We start from the raw sequence: 18,519 nt of genomic DNA on the forward strand, positions 1-18,519 counted from the left end.
CCTACCAAGTAGCAAAAATGCCGGGAAAACTTTACACCATGGTCGGCAGCACTGATACTATACCCTTTTGAAATTCATCCACAAAGGTATCCTGCAAAGCGCCATCGCACAATATATGATGTCCAGCACAATGTCGGAGTTGATTACTCTGCGGCTCGTACACGTTGTTCCATGCTTTCTCGTGCTGAATAAGATAAGACGGAATTGCGCAAATGCATGAACGATCGAATGAGTGCATAGCAATCACGATTTTGACAATGCGTTGACCGCCGTGTTTTGGACAGTTGCGCACTGCTGTAACGACAGCTGGACAATATTCGAAAAGGTCCACTGCATGAAAAAAGTGCCTCATACCATTGCGTGTATGCAAAACACCTGCACCATAAATAAAATACAAATCCCATTGCACCATGGAGAGTGTACAGCCAGAGCTAAGGGCTAAAAAGCTCTACGTTGTGGTCGTGTGGAGCTTCGGAAACCTTATTATATTAAATTTAAGAAGTTACACCAAGGTGATCAACTAGCTACCAGCCGTAGGTAATTGCATTGCCCCACGGGCCCTCTCGAGGACTGTGTAACATCGATTTCTCAACATAGTACATTTTGAACGAAGCTTATATGCATCGACAGCAAGAAAGCGGCTTTTAACAGTGTCAGCTTTTACGTTTTGTTGTCCAGTTCAGTTCTTTTCATTGGTTTACGAGAACGACAAATGTGTGCTTAGCATATCCAGCGTTCGATATTCTCTCAAAGATGCAGTTTATAAAAATACAGGTCCAATTGGAACACCGTGTGCATTGTTTTTAATACTCGATCACTTCCCTTTGTCAATGATACTGCAAAGTAACCCTAATGTAAATTTGTACTTTGTACTCGCAAGAGCACTGACAATAGTGTCAGGCCCTTCCAATGTGCACCGTATCTTCCATAACATTGGGCACCGAAGAAAGCTGTATAGTTGTCTGATGGCACTGTTTGCTCAAGTAGTGATCTAGCCACTGCAGAACACATCATAGTGGCAGATGACACCGGACAACCTGCTTCCAATCTTGCCAAAATTGAAATTCAGTTGACTGTGATGTTCGTCTTTCACGCGTCACCTGAGCTTTGCCAAAGAGCGAAGTTATCTAATCCCATAGCATCCGAGCTAACACAAACAATTCCTATCACTTCGATGAGTGTCGGCATTTATTTTTCAGTCTTTTGTATACATTGAGCTCGTTGACCTGTTAGCTGCATGGTCACCCTCACTGTTCAAACAGTGTTCATCGCCTCTTATTAGCACAAAGGGGCCCCGATTTTCCAGGTCTTTAGGTAAATCTGCGAACTGTTCCCAAATATTCGAAACATATAAATCAGTGACTGGGTTCGGCATATGCAGAGTCTTACTTCACGGATAATGCCGTCACTTGCGACTGATCCCGGGATCAATGTAGTCACAGTTTGGCGGATCCCTTCAAGGTAGGCCATTGATATATTTTGCAGCGAAGCTGGTAGCCTCTCGGTGGCCTGCATTTCGCACCTAATTTGAGATATTTATCATCGAATTTCAACGGTAATCTAGGAAATATCGAAACGCAGCGCCGCGGGAGCGCAGAAAAGGCGGCCCGCTATCATGTCAGACCGAAACGCCCCGTGACGTCAAGCGCGAAGAAGTTTGAAACCGAACGTATCGGCAAGTCGCAGCAGCTACTGATACGGCACACTTTGCCTGGCAAGCATGTGCGCCTTTGTGTCGGGTCATAATTTGCGATGGAATGCTATCATTCAAGCTTCACCCCACACTTCTTTACGGGGCGTTGTCGTCGGACGCGCAGCGGGATGCGCTCAGTCTTTATATTAGAGTATTTTAGCTGAGCGCTTGCGGTCCGCTCAGCTCAGACGGGAATATGCTCAGCAAATGCCACACAACCGCATAGCGGGAACGCTATTGCGCTTGCGCACAGCGCTTATACCGGCAGCGGAACGAAGACCGCATCCCTCGCAACGCTACAAAGCCAACTGAGCGGAGCGTGACAGCGTGTCTACTTGGCCTCTTCATCGTTTTGCAGCCGAGTTGATAGCACGCCGCTCGCGTCTCGGCAAGACGCGCTTATCAAATGCGAAATCTACGCAGTTCCCTGCAGTATTTCAGAGCGTGAAATCTGAGCGGAGCGGAGCCTAAGCGGCGCTCTGTTAAAACTGTTCGAATTTGATGAATATCTCGAATCAGGTGCGATTCTCAAGATTTTTTAGAGATGGGTGTGCATATACATACAGGTAGTTTCAGCGAACACGTTCAAAATTTATGTAAGGTTGCCTGGGGCAGATAGCCCAATTCTAGTTAATGAGCTGGTCTACTCGAAGAGGCGGACATTACTTGCGCAAGAAAAATGAAATGCATAATCGACTAAATGAGAAAAAATGACCAATTAGGTTTTTAACTAATTACCTGATGGCCCACATTGCAATTTACAAATTGTAGCCGTGGAGTTCGCAAGGCGGATCCACTTGGAAGGAATTCTCGGGATGACACCAGTTTCGAGAAATAATTCCCGAACTTTGCCTATAAATGCATTGGCATTCCAGTTAGGTTCTGAACAAAACGTCGCTTTTTGCATTGAAGCACAAAATTAACTGGAATTTCACATTTTGGAAAGTGTTCGCTGAAACACCCTGTATATATATACACGGGCAGGAACGTTAGTAAAATAGTTATAGTTTTGTTGTTGAACGTGTGAATGTTTCCTTCATGATTATTTCTGCGGGTTCAGCGTACACTTCTAATCGACTATATATATATAAGCGGAGCCACTGGGTCTATGCTTCTCACCGTATAATGCTCAAGGCTCAGCCACGCAGCGCTAGGCGCCTGTGGTTTAGTGCGGGTTTGTTTCCTGGTGTGTTTGAACACCCTAAACGTTCTTACCTTTAAAATACGCCGACTAACCCAGTCTTTCATTCTAGTCTAAATCCTACGCGTACTTTGATCAGTGGTAGTGCAACTCACCAAACGCCTGCACTCCACCAGGCGCCGCTCCGGGGAACTCTTAAAGTGGGTTGCACAAATGTTAAACACTTTTCTAGATTTCCTTTTCTAGAAACAGCGTGGAGAGAAAGGTAAATCGCGAGAGAAAGCTTGCGGAAGCGTTGTTGATACACCTACTTGCGCATCGCTCAAGTGACCGCTATTAAAAGCTCGAAGCACCCGCCGTGGTTGCTCAGTGGCTATGGTGTTGGGCTGCTGAGCACGAGGTCGCGGGATCGAATCCCGGCCACGGCGGCTGCATTTCGATGGGGGCGAAATGCGAAAACAGCCGCGTACTTAAATTTAGGTGCACGTTAAAGAACCCCAGGTGGTCAAAATTTCCGGAGTCCCCCACTACGGCGTGCCTCATAATCAGAACTGGTTTTGGCACGTAAAACCCCATAATTTAATTTAAAAGCTCGAAGCGGGCTCTCAGAAACACCTGCGTCGTTAAACTTCTCCTGCCAATAGCCACGAGGCCACTCATCGAGAAACACAGAACACGTGGTGACCTCGCCAGTGTACGTGTCCACGATTTCTTGCTACGTGGTCTCCACGGCGAGGAGGTGGCTTAGACGTCACACTAGGATGAAGAAGGTGGCACCGTGGGTATTATTGCACTGCGTGTTCGAAGCCTGTCCTTCCCGGCCAGGTGCACATGCCCTCCTAAAGGGGCACACACAAGGAAAAATATGCTTGTCGAGATCACCATTTTTGTGCAGCACGACAGTCCAGACAGAAGCCTAAATAGGTCGCTGAACGTGCACAGTGTGCAGGCAGCATCGGTGTATCCGTGTTCACTGTAGCCTCCTTCCAAACAGTAAGCGCTATATAGTCGATGAAGCCATGGTTAAGGTTCAACGTCGGGTTTACGATCTGCGCTGCGCCGTTCGATTTCCTCGAGCATGTACACGCTGCAGATACGGCCACCGGCTTGTGCCGGCGGCCGTCCGCGGTATTTGCTGACCTTTAATCAGAGATCTATACGAGTGCCGCCCGCAGCGTTCGTTTCCATTCTGCAATGCCAACTGACGTTGAACGCGGTCAACACGGCAGCGTGAGCGATAACGCTAGAAACCTGGACGGCATAGATCAGAAAGCTGGAGCCACTCATGTACACGACGAGCCCTTCGAACAAGACGCATTTTCTCGATTTCGAACGTCAGTGCGAACGCACAGACTGTTCGAGCCTTCGAAACGTTGTGTTGCACGTTTAATGAACCGCTTGCGTTTTAAAAACGATGTGCGAGCGGCTCTAGTACAGCGGTAAGCGCTCCAATTTGAAAAACCCAGCGCTTATATGGAAACTTTTATGAACATAACAATATTAATGGGGCCGACCTTGTAAGCAGGTCACGAGAAACTACAACCAAATGCCTTAACGTAGAAGAGTCTGGTGCTGAGCCTGTTGGTATGTACATAGCTTGAAGAACGACAAAAAGCGCTTTGGTTTCCTTTCGACCCATGTGTTTCACTAAGCTATGTTGCTAGTCCCAGCGTGCGTGGTTGTCCACTTTCTCTCCTCTTGTGTACACGTCTTCAAATGTTGGGTTTTGTAGTTTTTCAAACCAAAGACCGCATAAAAGCGAGGGGCACAAGTGTAGCACACAGCTCGGAGACCGTACGGTTCCTTGCGTCGCTCCGACATCAAGCGTTGTTTCTCATGGTGATGAACCAATTGTCCGCCGGTCTAGTATAGTGTACATAGACGTTTGCCATGAGAAAAAGAAATGTCATGTGGGGCAGCTTTCTGTGCTGATAGCGGCGGCATGGTTCGATATTGCTGTATCTGTGTATCTGCTGTACTTTGACGCAGCCTGCAACAGACGTCCTGTTTTCAGAGCAGAATTGCACATGTTACTTATACCTTGTTCAATATCCTATTGTAAATAATTAAGGACAATTGCGCCGTTCTGGCACGTATGTTATAGTGTTTTATAAGCACTTTGCACGCACTATCACCCCTTTAAAGAGCTATGGTAACTGAACTGAACTATAGGAGTAGCTTTTACTGTCCTATTGCGTAGGTTCAGTGCTAGCCTAACAGTTGCAAATGCATGAACTCGGCTGTGGCTATAACATCCACTGAGCGGAATCGACCTCGGCTCAAACTCGATGTATGCCGCTGGCGAGTGCTCAAGCTCATGTATTTCAACTTTCGAAGGATGCTTGCATTCATATTGAGCACGACTAAAAATAATTATGCAAGCATATGGGTTGTCGCAATCGCGTTATGGTACTATGTATTCGTTCAGCGGCCCATCACGCAGTGACTGGTTTTCTAGGCGTATAGCTGCACGAAAGCCCGTCTTCCCACTGTGACGACTAGCGGTTGTCGGTCGCACCGGTGTCGTTGTCAGCATCGGTGTCCTGCACACGAAACTTCCAGTGGTGCAAAACGTAAATTACAAAAATCGACTGATAAACGCCCAAAAACACTTTAGTTCACTTCTTGTAGACTGCCGCAGTTCGTCCCGCGGTGCTCCGTTGCAGTACATTTTGTTTTTCGCGGCGCCTGCTATGGTGGCGCCACAGTCTGATACAAAACGCGGATTAAAATTACTTCCTTCGAAAATGTAATTGGTTACAGTTACAAATTACTGACCCACGAAATTATTTGAGAAATTACTCAATAATATTGGATTATTTCCACGTTACTTTCCTCCGAACTTATTAACATTACATGGATACAGCAAACAGAAGGAGCTGGCCTGGCTCTTTCAGTGCGGCCTTTGCAGCCCTCCATGCATTGCTTATCTGCACTAACACTTTCATTTCAAACATTTTGTTGGTCATCGTTCCGCGTGTTTATTGTTCAGACATCAGCAGTGTCACTGAAAACTCGTTCGAAGATGAAAAAGAAAGGGAAAGACAGGGAGGTCAGCCAGTTCACTCAATGTGCACGCCGGAGGGCAGGGCGGTATTGTAACGTATAGGGATCTCGTGCACAATGCGGTTACTCAGCATCTGGGCCCTTTAGCTATGAAAATCAGCGCTTCATTGTCGCTGGGATTTGGGAGAAAACGCTCCCGGTTGGGCTATTGAAAAGCAGAAAAAATCGGCCGTATGTGATTTCCTCGCATTTTCGTCCTAAGCGGACTTCGCTATTGAGACATAGCAGCACGTGCTCAATTCATCGCTCAACATCTGGTGGAGTCGTTAAGATCAAGAAACAAATACTGAGCCCCCGGTTTTGCCTGTCTGAACATGCGCATTTGCGAGAATGCTGTGTGGCGCGACCTCGGGCGTTCTAATGCGATTCCCACCAATTTCCGGTTTTCAAATCTGCCTCGCTTGTTACAGCTTGTCTCGTTATTGGCGAGACAAGCTGTAACCAGTTACGCGTAATTGGTTACTGAAAATGTAATTAAATTACAGTGCGCCATTGCCGAGTCAGCAAAGTAATGATTAAATACAAAATCACTGGAAAATTCCTTTCATTACGACTAGTTAATTACACGCACTTCGTTACGTTATGGCCAGCTCCAATTTACGCGCTTTGTTACGGCCAGATCCAGTTTTTTTGTTTTAATGTAAACTAGAATATCTTCTATTTACGTTTGGTGTCTGATCCACACCACTCTCTTCCTGTCCCTTTACGTTATACGCCTAATATTTGTTCGTTCCATCGCTCCTTACGCGATCCTTAACTTCCTCTCGAGCTTCTTTGCTAAGCTCCAAGTTTCTGCCCCATGTGTTAGCACCGGTAGAATGCAATGCTTGTAGACTTTTCTTTTCAACGACAGTGTTAAGCTCCCAGACAGGATTTTGTTATGCCTGCCGTATGCATTCCAACCCAATTTTATTCTTCTGTACATTGCCTTCTCATGATGAGGGGTTTCTATGATAGCTGACCTAGTAAACGTATACTCTTGCAGATTCTAGAGGCTGACTGTCAATCATAAATTCTTGTTCACTTGCTAGGGTACTATACATACCTTTCTCTTCTGCGTAATAATTTTCAAACCTACTCTTTACATTTTCTCGGTTAAGGTCCTCAATAATTTGTTGCAGTTCATCCACAGTGCGGATGAACAGGCCAATGTCATCTGCAAACAGAGGGTTGTTGAGATATTCGCCGTTGATCTTCGCTCCTAATTCTTTCCAGCCTAATAGCTTGACTACTACTTCTAAGCATGCAGTGACTAGCATTGGAGAGATTTTGTGTCCTTGCCTGATCCCTTTTGTGATATGTAATTTTCTACTTTTCTTGTGGAGAAACAAGGCAGATGTGGAGTCTTGAATACGCAATGTCTCTATGGCTCTTGCTTTCGCTACTTAATCAAATGCCTTTTCATAATCTATGAAAACCAAATGGAGAGGTTGGTTGCACTCCATTGATTGCTCAATTACCTGAGTGATGGCATGGATGTTATTAATTACAAAATACCCCTTCCTGAAGCCAGCCTGGTCTTTTGGTTGACTGAATGAAGTCCAGTGTTGCCTTGAGTCTGTCGGAAATTGCCGTGGTAAATATTTTATACAATATTGAAAGCAAGCGAATGCGCAATTATTTCGTGCATGCTTTAATATCTGCCTTCTTATATATCTGGTACCGTGGAGGTATATCTGGTACCGTTGAACTTTCTGGTACCGTTGAAGTCACGAGGCATTGCGTACAAAGGGTAGCAAGCTTTTCAAGTATAATATTCCTACCATCTTAGATTAAACCGACTGTTATTTAATCTTCTCAGGCCGCTTTTCTCCGGGACATATCTTGCAATGCCCTTCTAATTTCATCGCTAGTTACACATAGAACTTCTGTGGCCCGTTTGTCCCTGTATACTTCCTATCAAGGTTGGGTGGCTGCTCTGGGTGCTGCAAAGGTCCATATAGAGTCATCTGTTGCCTTTAGTATATCATCGAAATTTCTGGTGACATTACCCTGTTTCTCTTTTACTGCATACATCTTGCACTGTCATATGCCAAGTTTTCTTCGCACTGATTTCATGCTGCGCCCATTTTTTACTGCTTCCTCAATCTTCCCGACGCTATAGTTTCGGATATCACTTACTTTCCCCTTGTTATCAATTGTGACAGTTCAGCGAATTCTATATCATCTCGTGAGTTCGAAACTGTCATATTTTGTCGTTCCTTCATTAGGTCCTTGGATCATTGGGAGAGCTTACCTACTTGATGCCCTAGTGCCTTATCTACCACTTCAATTGCTGCTTCTGAAATAATTTTAGTTCCGGTTTCATTCGTTACGTCTATGTTCATTCCTTCCATGTTAATTTATTACCTATGCGCCAGTACAATATACCAAATTTATTAGGCACTTTTTTTACCGCAGAAGCAGTTTCCTAAAGGCTCACCGCAGTCTTACGGATGCAACGAAAATCCCGTTATCGCCTGACACGGTGACATTTGGCCCGCTGCCGGCTTAACGGGTAACCATTTCTAACCCGTTTGCCCTTTTTATGAGAAGTTAATGGCGTTGTAGACTTTCGTTACGCGTTATTTAACATTGGCAGCAAAGTTACGGTGCTATCTCATTGGTTTTATTGACATTGGTCATCGACATCGAGGCATGAAGGCCTAGCCTATGGTAACACAAGGGCAGCTCGCTGTGTCACGGCAACGGCGCCGCCACCTGTCACTGCTCAAGAAAAAGATAACAAAATACGCCACGCGGCGACAGATAGCGCCACCATTACGTTGCATAGAGAGTGCTATCTTTTTAGCCGACAAGCACTTGCCATTGCATTGGAATGGCGTTGCTTCAGGCAGCATATAGGATCCCCTCACTCGTGCATCAACCCTCGGACGCGTCCAATCGGTTTTATAGATGTTTCATGAATCCTTATTGCATCCAACGTGCGCGAGCTTCTCGTGGCTAAATCTGATGCTTCATTGACATGTATGACAACGCTGCATGCCTCCATCAGGAGCGATGGCTGCTTCGACGACCAAGAATTCAATGGAGCGCCGTAAGTTAAACCGCTAGAGAAATTGTATGGCTTACAATCCACTAAGGCGTTCAGAACGAGCAAGGAACTCTGGGAAAGGAATAGTGGCTCAAACTCTGCGGATGGGCAACCGCTGATACGCCTTTCAATACATTTCAACACCTTTAAGCTGATACACATGCAAATCTATTTGTGGCTACTTTCGGTGTTCCTAAAACCATGAGTGGCTCCAGCTTCTGTGGTAACCTACTTTGACTCAGAAATGAATGTTCTAATTATTTTCTTTATTTTGCTCCTTCCCACTCCACTTATAAAATTCCTAATAACTCCCCAGCCAAATCCGGGAAGTACAGCCGGGGATTTGGGCTTTCGAAAGGTGAAGCAAATGGAGATTCGTCTTACCTCAGCAGGAAGATCCGACGCGGAGGCTAGTGGGGCCACCAAGATTGCTGCTGCTGCCGCCACCAAAATGGCCGCCAAGCACACCTCCCGAAACACCACGAAGCGCGTCCAGGCCACCATCATAGTGTACTTAATACTGACAACGAGTCCCGATCTCTCTTCTCTCAGCCTCGACTGGGCTCACTCGGGCCTCCTAGCACCGCAGCCCACAGGCGTCATCGCTTTCCACGCGTCTCCACTGCTGCACGACTCCTGTAAAGGGTGAACCAGAGGCGCATTTTCTCTCTTAGAACGAAAGTGATTCGCTGCAGTACTTGGCACTGAAGTGCCGAAACAGTAAATGGATTGTACGGCGATTCTAAACCTGGAATAAAGTGGCGTTATACAAGGTGTCCCAACTATCATGCGCCAAGATTTGCAAAAATATGCAAATGCCACGTAGCTGGTCAGAAACAAGGTAATGTTGTTTGCCATCTCTTGGAGATATTCAGATTGTTTTTTTTTTGCATTCCGTCTGATTACATAATTAGTACTAAATAATTAATCAACTTCGCAAATATTATAATTAGACGAAATATGTCAATGAGAAAATTGTAGACCAACATAAAAAACTCCCGATACAGCTTTCTATTTTTCAATACGTGTAGCATAAAAGTGTTCTTCTTAGCGTGAAAAAGTCCCCAAATACACGCAAAATTGCCGCGCGACTGGCCGCTCGAGGCACTTGGCGTGTGTTCGCAAAGTGCCTCGACCAGGCTAGCTGGTACATGGTCATGTTGAACGAAAATATATGCCACTTAAAATTGGGATGAGGCAAGACGCTATGCAAACGCCTTCTTTCTGTATGAATATTGAATCACCCCAAGCGGCGAACATAGATGACAAATGCAACTTTAAATGTTCTAGGAACTGATTAACGGTTAGACCGGCTTCATTCTGAAATCTCACCACACCGTGATGTCAATGGCGCCCTCCACGCATTCACACAGCTCTTGATGCGGTAAAGAGTAAAACAGATAAATAATGTCAAACGAAAGGCACGGTAAGCTCTCATGAGTGTTGTCTTTCAAAAAATTGATTACTTTGTCTGAACTGCTAGTCATAAAAGTATCGTCAATAGAAGATGTATAGCGCACACTAGCGGGACAACAAAGGAAGACAGTGTGTGCTGTTGTCTTTAGCGATACGTGTAAAAGAGGGCGCGCATGATACCTCCTGAATAGAGAGTGCATGCAACCCTAGTATCTACGTGAAATTGTTTCGTTTGCCGCTATTACGGAATACTAAAAAGCTATTATTATTGCTGCTGTCGTCACTATTATTAGCATCACCGCTGTCGCTATCACTGTCATTCTCTCAAGGCAGCCTTTGCTGCAGCTCACTAAAGCAAAGGTTTAACAAATTGAATTCAGCATTGGAGGTCTTATAAACGGTCCCCGAACTAAATAAAAAATAAAATAAAAAAAATTCCGACAGTCAGCGTTCGGCTGGTATTGGAACTCGAAGCAGATGACCACGAGCACAAATCTTTTGTTCTTGTTTTTTATGTGCAATGATACTAATATAAGACAATGAAAGACATCACCAAGTTGCTCGTCCTCTTCACCAATACCAGTTTCTTTATCTAACTAAAGCATTGGTTGATATAAGAAAAACTAGAAAGAAAATTACGCACGAATCGATATGGTAGCCTTCTGTGCTCACTGATAGGAACTGAAGAGGATCTAACCAACGATCCTGCAAACCGCTTTGCATCAAACACAGTGGTACCTCCCAAATATTTACTCGTGCAGGTTTTCAGCACTCCATGTTATTACTGCTCGAAAGAACGCGGGGTCATGTGAGGAAGCACATAGCACAAGCGCACCCGCCACGGTGGCTTAGCGGCTATGATGTGCATGCTAAGCACGAGGTCGCCGGATCAAATCCCGGCCGCTGCAGCAGCATTTCGATGCGGGTGAAATGCAATAACGCTGGTGTCCTGTGCATTGGGGACGTTAAAGATCCCCTGGTGGTCAAAATTAATCCGGAGTCCCCAACTATGTGTGCCTCACAATCAAATCGTGGTTTTAGCACGAAAAACCCCACAATTCATTCATTCATTCTGAACACAAGCGCCAACTAACAGCTGGTGTATTGTGAAAAATGCTACAAATAAATGGTTTACCGCGATACACGTGTCATCATATCGAAGGCGCAACGAACGGGTAAACAAACGATTGTTATACGTCCCAAAAGAATATTTTCCACGTATCGGGATTCAACGTATCGTGCTACACAGTTACGAAAACTCCTTATCTTCGAGGACTATTGATGGTTGGCTTATATACATTTTTCTATTAGTTTTCTAATATAGAATGCTTCTGCTGTCTCGCGGTCTAAAGAATGCAGAATACATAAGCCAGCCGTCAATAATGTTTCGCATCTGTGTAGCGCGATAGACAATATGCCTACATGTGGAAAATATTGTTTTGTGACGTGTAGTATTTTGTTTTTGTTTCCGCTTTCGTTCCGCCTTAGATATGATAACACGTGTACCTCGATAAATTATTTATTTGTAGCACCTTTCAGAATACGCCAGTTGAGAGTCCGCGCTTGTCTTGTGTGCATCCTCGCTTGTCCCCATTTTTCTTCGCGCAATGATAACACTAAATAGTACAAAATTGATCGACTTTCCATCCTTCCAATAAGTACTTCTTGGCTCCTCCATTAGCACAACACTTCTTCCAAGGACTGTGTAGTGCTAAATACAAAGGTAATTTCAACTCCCCTTGGCATTTCTCTTGCAGAGCCTGTCTTTCTCCCATGTACGCTTTAACTTGAACCAACTGTTCTGAAAGCTGGTGCCGATGGATGAATTGGAAGTAGCAGCACGCCAAACCATGACTCTACGACCATATATGTAATACGCTAAGTACCTGCCCACCGCGATAGCTTAGTGTCTGTGGTGTTGCGGTGCTGATCTTAAGGTCGCGAGTTCATTCCCGGCCGCGTTGGCCGCATTTAGATGGGAGCGATATGCGAAAACGCATTTGCTTAGATACAGGAGCACTTTAAAGAACCCGAAGTGGTGAAAATGAATGCGGAGTCCCCCCTACTACGGCAGGCCTCACAATCATATCGTGGTTTTGACACGTAAAATTTCAGAATTTATATTAATACGATCAAAACATATATTCGGAAGCGAAAAGAAAAAGTTAAAATGTTGGTGGGGTTCGTAATGATACTCCACAATCGACCCATTATATTTAGCAAGAAAACGCATTGAGCCCAGAAAAAGTGTTTGTGTCTGCAGGACTGGCAAGCCTGCAGGACTGGCAGGCCTGCATACTTGCTACCGACTTGCAAACCGCTTTTAGTCTGCAGAACTTGCGAAATGCTGCGTTTAGTCTGCGGCACTCTTGTGCAAACTGCCACGTCTTAAAACAAACTTCGATTGTGAAGAGGCGTAACGGAGAAGTTTTCCGATATTGATCTCAACGCACGTTGAACAAACGCGGCGAAAAGGTTTGTTTCGAGACATCTTTCAGAGCGGGTTTCAGCGAACAAGACAAAGCAAATGCGAGTGGGTCCCGGTACTCACTGTTGCCCCAGTGTTGTAACAATGTAAAGTCCGAACTGTCGCAACTGCAACACGCGTATCGAACGAACTTATCGTAGCATCATGTTTCTTTATTTTTTATTCTTCGACGCACTTGTAGGGTGCCAATAAACGTAAGTATGTCATACTGGTTCACGCAAACTCGCATGTTCGCAATACCTGGAGACATTAAAATCCAGCATTTCTTCTTCTTGCGCAAGCTTGTTCATGTTATCGGTGGTCTATAAGAGATAATGCTAGGTTATCCTTTGTCTGTTACTACTGCAGCTCATAATGACATATGAAAAAGGTTCAGAAAGACTGAATACTTACCTACATTATAAGTTATAACCTATTTGAAGTACGTCAATTTAATGATAATGAGTGCAGGAAAATAAAATAAATGGAAGAGGAAGAAGTGCGCTGGTCACGACGTTCTTCTCCGGTCCATCATTAACGAACATATCGTTTGTCATGCTAGCCTCCGTGCTTGTAACATCTTCTACGTAAAAACACATATTTTAAATAAGTAAATGCTAACAATCATTTTCAAGCCGAAAGCCACAACGTAAGCAAGATTTCTGCTAGAACCTTTACAAAATATGTTTATTACAATCTGTTGGACGATAGCGCTAGTGAGAAAAAAATAAACGTAGTCCCGGGTTCGATCCCAATCGCAGACGCCTCTTTACGATGGAAGCGGAATGCAAAAAGGACAGGTCCTGTCCTCTGTGTTCTTTGTCCGCATAGATTTTACGCCTCCATTTTCGTTAACTTTGCTGCGTTAAACCAATCGAAAACCAGCGTAACAGTTCGAGCTGTTAGCAGCTTTACTCAAATGTTAAGTACAGGGTGTCGTAAGGGCACGATCTTGATCCCCCAGCGGATATAAGCTCTAGACGAGTATGCTACGGACTTCAGGGTGACCCAGGCTTGCAGTACAAGGGGCACCTACATTTAAATTCGCCCCTGTCCTACCATGGACAAGGACCATATCAATCCTACATCAATGGTCAAGCGACGCCACGTAGGTCATGAAAGAGAAAATTGTCATACACCTGACTGTAGCCCGAACCTTCAAAGGAAACTTCATACGGGTTTCTCAGCAAGAAATTTTCGCAGTTGAAGCTGAAGTCGTCTTGGTCCGGGAATCAAACCCGAGACTAAAGTATTTCTGTGGTGGTCGCTCTGCCATGTGAGCTAAACAGGAGCCTGGCAGATGGCAGCGCGAGAGCGAATAATGGACAGCTCGAAGCACAGAGGCACTGACTGTGGAAAATAATCTCGACGGAAACCCTCAAGGTGGAGGAAAGTTTATGAAAAGAAAAATTAAGATTCACCCGACTGCAGCACGAAGCTACAAAGCTATAAAACGTTGATCATCAGTATTTCAATGAAAGCAGCAGCGTAAGTTCTAGCAAGGATAAAAAATATGGTAATATTGCAATCGATTATCAACACATTTTCAACATGGACGGCCAAGGCAGCTTGAACAATTATTGCTGCGGACTTTCTATGTACACAGAAACGGCAATCCAACATCCAAACATCCAACACAGCTTTAACGTTGTTATAACTGACTTACAATATGGACAATCAACATGGTTTCAACAGTAAAGCCATACGTTCTCATATTGAAATTACTCGATGGGGTTTAAAAAATGTTGTCGATAAATATAAACAGTTTTAACATAATTCCCAATAATGTTTTAACGAAACCTCAATGTGCTTTCAAAAACATTTGTTGGCATTGAACAATGACCTTACAATAACTTCTCAATCTGCAAGAAGTTCAAGATCAGTCCCGATGCAACATGGACAGAGTCTGAACTAGTCGCCCTCCGTAGTGCAGCACTTTATGTGCTTCAACAGTCACCAAATGACTAGACTATATTCTGTGTTTCAAAGGCAGCCCCGAATCACTTTTATCAGCTCTGCGTCACAACCCACACGAACACTCGTTGGCAGGGATACAATTACACTATCATCAAGCAGTGGGCAAAGGCCACGATATAATATTTCAGTGGCTACCTGAGCACTGCAACATTACTGGAAATGATCGTGCCGACAAAGCAGCCCGCGAGTTTTAACGTAAAGGCACCTCGATACCATTGTCGAGAACGGATGCAGCACGGCACTTCAGTGGTCTTGCCGTTATTATCATTCGAAGAAATTGGAATACACCAGAGTTTCCCCAACTGGAGCCTACACGCTATGGACCCACATTTGAGATTACGACTATTGCCCGGTTTTACTCGACGGGAAGAAACTTTACTGTGCCGCCAGAGACAAGTAGTTTCTTTCACGAACGCCCACTCATTCGTAATTAGAATGGCGGACCGTGGCAATTGCAACACATGTGGTGCAGAAGAAACGATCAAACTTCTCCAGTGTGGCTGCCGAACATACGAAGGTGAGCGGATTGCCATTCGGACGGCTTTAGGGCACTTATATGACAGGCCTTTTACAGAAGAGGAGATCTTGGGACCATGGCCTCGTGCGCCTGCAATGAACAAACCCTCGAAAGGGTTGCTGAATTTCTTTAAATGCACCAACCTCTATGACTTCTCGTGATTGACGCAGCGATGAACGCTTGATTGATTGTGTGGATACCAGTGCAAAGTGTGAACTTCTCCCTTCCTCATCCTTCAATATCGTTCCCCTTTCCCCAGTGCATTGCAGCCGACCGGGCTCAGCCTGGTTAACATTCCTGCTATTCCCTTATGACCCCTCTCTCTCTATCTCTCAACAAAAATTTTCATAAGCGAAACCACCCATAATTACAGTACCGCAGAAAACCAACTGGCAATAAATTCACTTTTCCAAGTGGTAAACTGACAGCTATCAAGGTACCAAAAAATATGAAACAATTAGAACAGCGCAAAGAAATTACTCCATGATGACATAAGTTCCCTCTAAGAAATAGTAGATGCGCGCCTGAACAAGCTGTCTTCTCAGAAGGCTTATAAGTTTTGTTGTGTAGTCTGTGCGCTATTTGGTAACAGGGCAATGCAATTATGCATAAACAAGATACGTTTGTCACAGCGAGGAATACCACTGTGTAGACCCTAGAATTGAGACCCGCTTCGGGCATCTTCCGATCGTGCACATACATGGCAGTGGCAAATCAGTTCTTCGGAATCCTGCAAGGTGTAGGAAGGATCATAAAAGTAAAACATTGACATCCCACAAAATGTGCCACGAAGCTATAAAGGAAACCCTTCCCGGTTTCTCAGAAAACAACGCTTCGCAATTGAGGCAAAATTCATCCTGGTTCTGTATTCGTCCAGTCCGGAAGCCCATACGGAAACCCGTATGGGTTCCCTTTGTAGATTCGTGCTACATTCGGGTGGATGGCAATGTTTACTTTTCATAATACATGTGATACATGAAAGTGCACACTTCTGTCGACTACCCCAAACATTGCAGCGTACACATTCTGCTTACGTGAGCGAACCGCACTCGCACGCTTACCCCCTTGTCCTATATCTGTTGCAACCGGTCGTTGGCTCGAAACGCTGCCTTCGGTTTGTAGCCGGTCATTAGACCAGCTATCGTCTGGCCACCGGGACCCTTATCGACTTCCCCATTAGGTCGCCTATGCATTGTCCCGAGGCTTGGATGCGGCCACATTGTCCAATGGTATGCTTGTCGTAAACGTTAACCTCTTTATTTCAGTCTGCACTGTTGACAAAGTTCCTTATTACTCTTTATTTCTCAAAGTCAGAAGCAAGGACATAACTCGATACCGGGCGCGTGCTTTCAAATCAACAGACTACCGCAATCCCCTTCCCTTGGATTTCGGTGGTTTGCGCTGCACTGCAAACAAATGGATTATATATACTGTGTATACGTTCATTAGTCCAAACTTCGACAATGAAATCGGTCGAGCAGCTCAGCCGCTGCGACCATACTAGATTGATTATGTAAATGGAAGCATACTACACAGGCTTCTGCACTCATTAACAACCTTCACAATAAGCGGTTGATATGTGGAATAACATCGAGATGAAATTAATGCGCCATTCTTAGAATGACACTGAAATACAAGCGCATGATTACCTCATTGCACTCGCCTGCTGGTGAGGGGTGATACCGAAGCTGTTTTGTGGAGTGTCACGTTTAGTGACCGCTCTGTCGTGGGTAAAGAAATAACGTGGAGCTTTAGCGTAGCGTATGTATGTGATAACATTAGGACCAGTCTATGTAGGGCGACGCCAGTGTACACATTAGTGGAGTCCAAGCCATCCTCTCGGCAGCGCATACACGACGGGTGAAGATTGCGTAAGAATCATCAATAATAGGTAGTTTTATTGCGCGAAATCCTTCCGTCGACACAATTAACGATAACGCAATCATTACTCTACAAGACTCATAATCTGGAAGCCACCTGAAAGAAAATAGCCGCTAGCAGCCCAGTGAATAGCGGCATGCCGCAAACTTAAGTACTCAACACTACTACCTATGCCGACTGAAGAAGTCTAGCTTGAATTTCGCTCTGACCAGCTCGGAACACTTCAGGCCACCTTTGGCCAGCTGCGAGTGCATAAGCGTCACGCATGTCCAGTTGTCATTTCCATTAAATCATTAGCAGCGAGAAGTCTATTGATACACCACCCGAAGACTGCAGTTTGTTCTGATTATAGGACTGTTCGAAATAATTTTTTTCACGCGATAAATACAAGGTGTTTTTTAACGTTAACAGAATTTTCCAAAATCGCCAGCTGGATATAGCACAAATCTGCTCATTGAACTGGATTGCCCGAGGAGGCGGACATTACTTATACTGGAAATCAAAATGCCTCGTATAATAATTTTAAAAAATTCAGTAATCATCGTTTCAACTACTTATACTTACCGCACCGGATTTCAATGTACAAATTGAAGCCAGCGATTTTACAATGTAAATTCACCTGAAACAAATTTTGAAACTATAGCACCAGTTTCAAGGTAAGCGCTGTCACGCTTGAGCTAAAAATGCACGGTCATTCCATCTAATTTAAGAAAAAAGAAAGCGTCTTTATTTTTCGCTTTATTTGCCACGCGACATAACAAAAAAACTAAATAAAAAACGTCTTTTTATGCTTAGAAGCTCAAAAATTTGCGGAACACTAATGAATTTCATCACAAAATCTGAAAACGTGTACCTCGAAACTGGTGTCATCCTCAGAATTATATTTTACGTAAATATAACTTGTGGACTCACCCGCTACAATTCGTAAATTGCAATACGTGGCCTAAAGTAATTGGTTATGAAATTAGTTACAGACAGTTTGTTAATTAGTGCATTCTTTATTTAGATTCCTCGTGAAAATGTAGTCTAAGCCTAATAAGCAGAATTGTGCTACATGCCAAGGACGATTTTTAAAAATTATGCTAACGATGAAAAAAAAAACACCCTCTATACGCCCGGAATAACGAGACATATTGCACATGTGTAACGCTGCATCGCTTTGTTGAAGGCAACTGGCCACTGAGTGAACGCATTTGACTTGGTGGGGCCTTTCGCGCGCGTACGCGAACCCCCCTTTCTATATCTCATCTTTCTATTCCCGTTTCCCTTCCACCAGTGTGGGGTAGCCAACCAGACGCACTTGTGGTTAACATCCCCGCCTTTACCC

The 18,519-nt window shown here is 44.5% G+C and overlaps 1 protein-coding gene across 1 annotated transcript in view; it reads right to left on the reverse strand.

Moving 5' to 3' along the window:
- The window catches only part of LOC119437733 (collagen alpha-1(XVIII) chain), a 288,239-nt gene that overhangs the window by 211,853 nt on the left and 57,867 nt on the right, over nucleotides 1-18,519 (reverse strand). The window contains exon 2 of the mRNA XM_037704702.2: nucleotides 9,319-9,570. Coding sequence (XP_037560630.1) covers nucleotides 9,319-9,441 — 123 coding nt within the window. The 5' untranslated portion in view covers nucleotides 9,442-9,570. The remainder of the gene's footprint in view (nucleotides 1-9,318; nucleotides 9,571-18,519) is intronic.

This window comes from Dermacentor silvarum, chromosome 1 (genome assembly GCF_013339745.2).
Source record: "Dermacentor silvarum isolate Dsil-2018 chromosome 1, BIME_Dsil_1.4, whole genome shotgun sequence".
NCBI classification, from domain to species: domain Eukaryota; kingdom Metazoa; phylum Arthropoda; class Arachnida; order Ixodida; family Ixodidae; genus Dermacentor; species Dermacentor silvarum.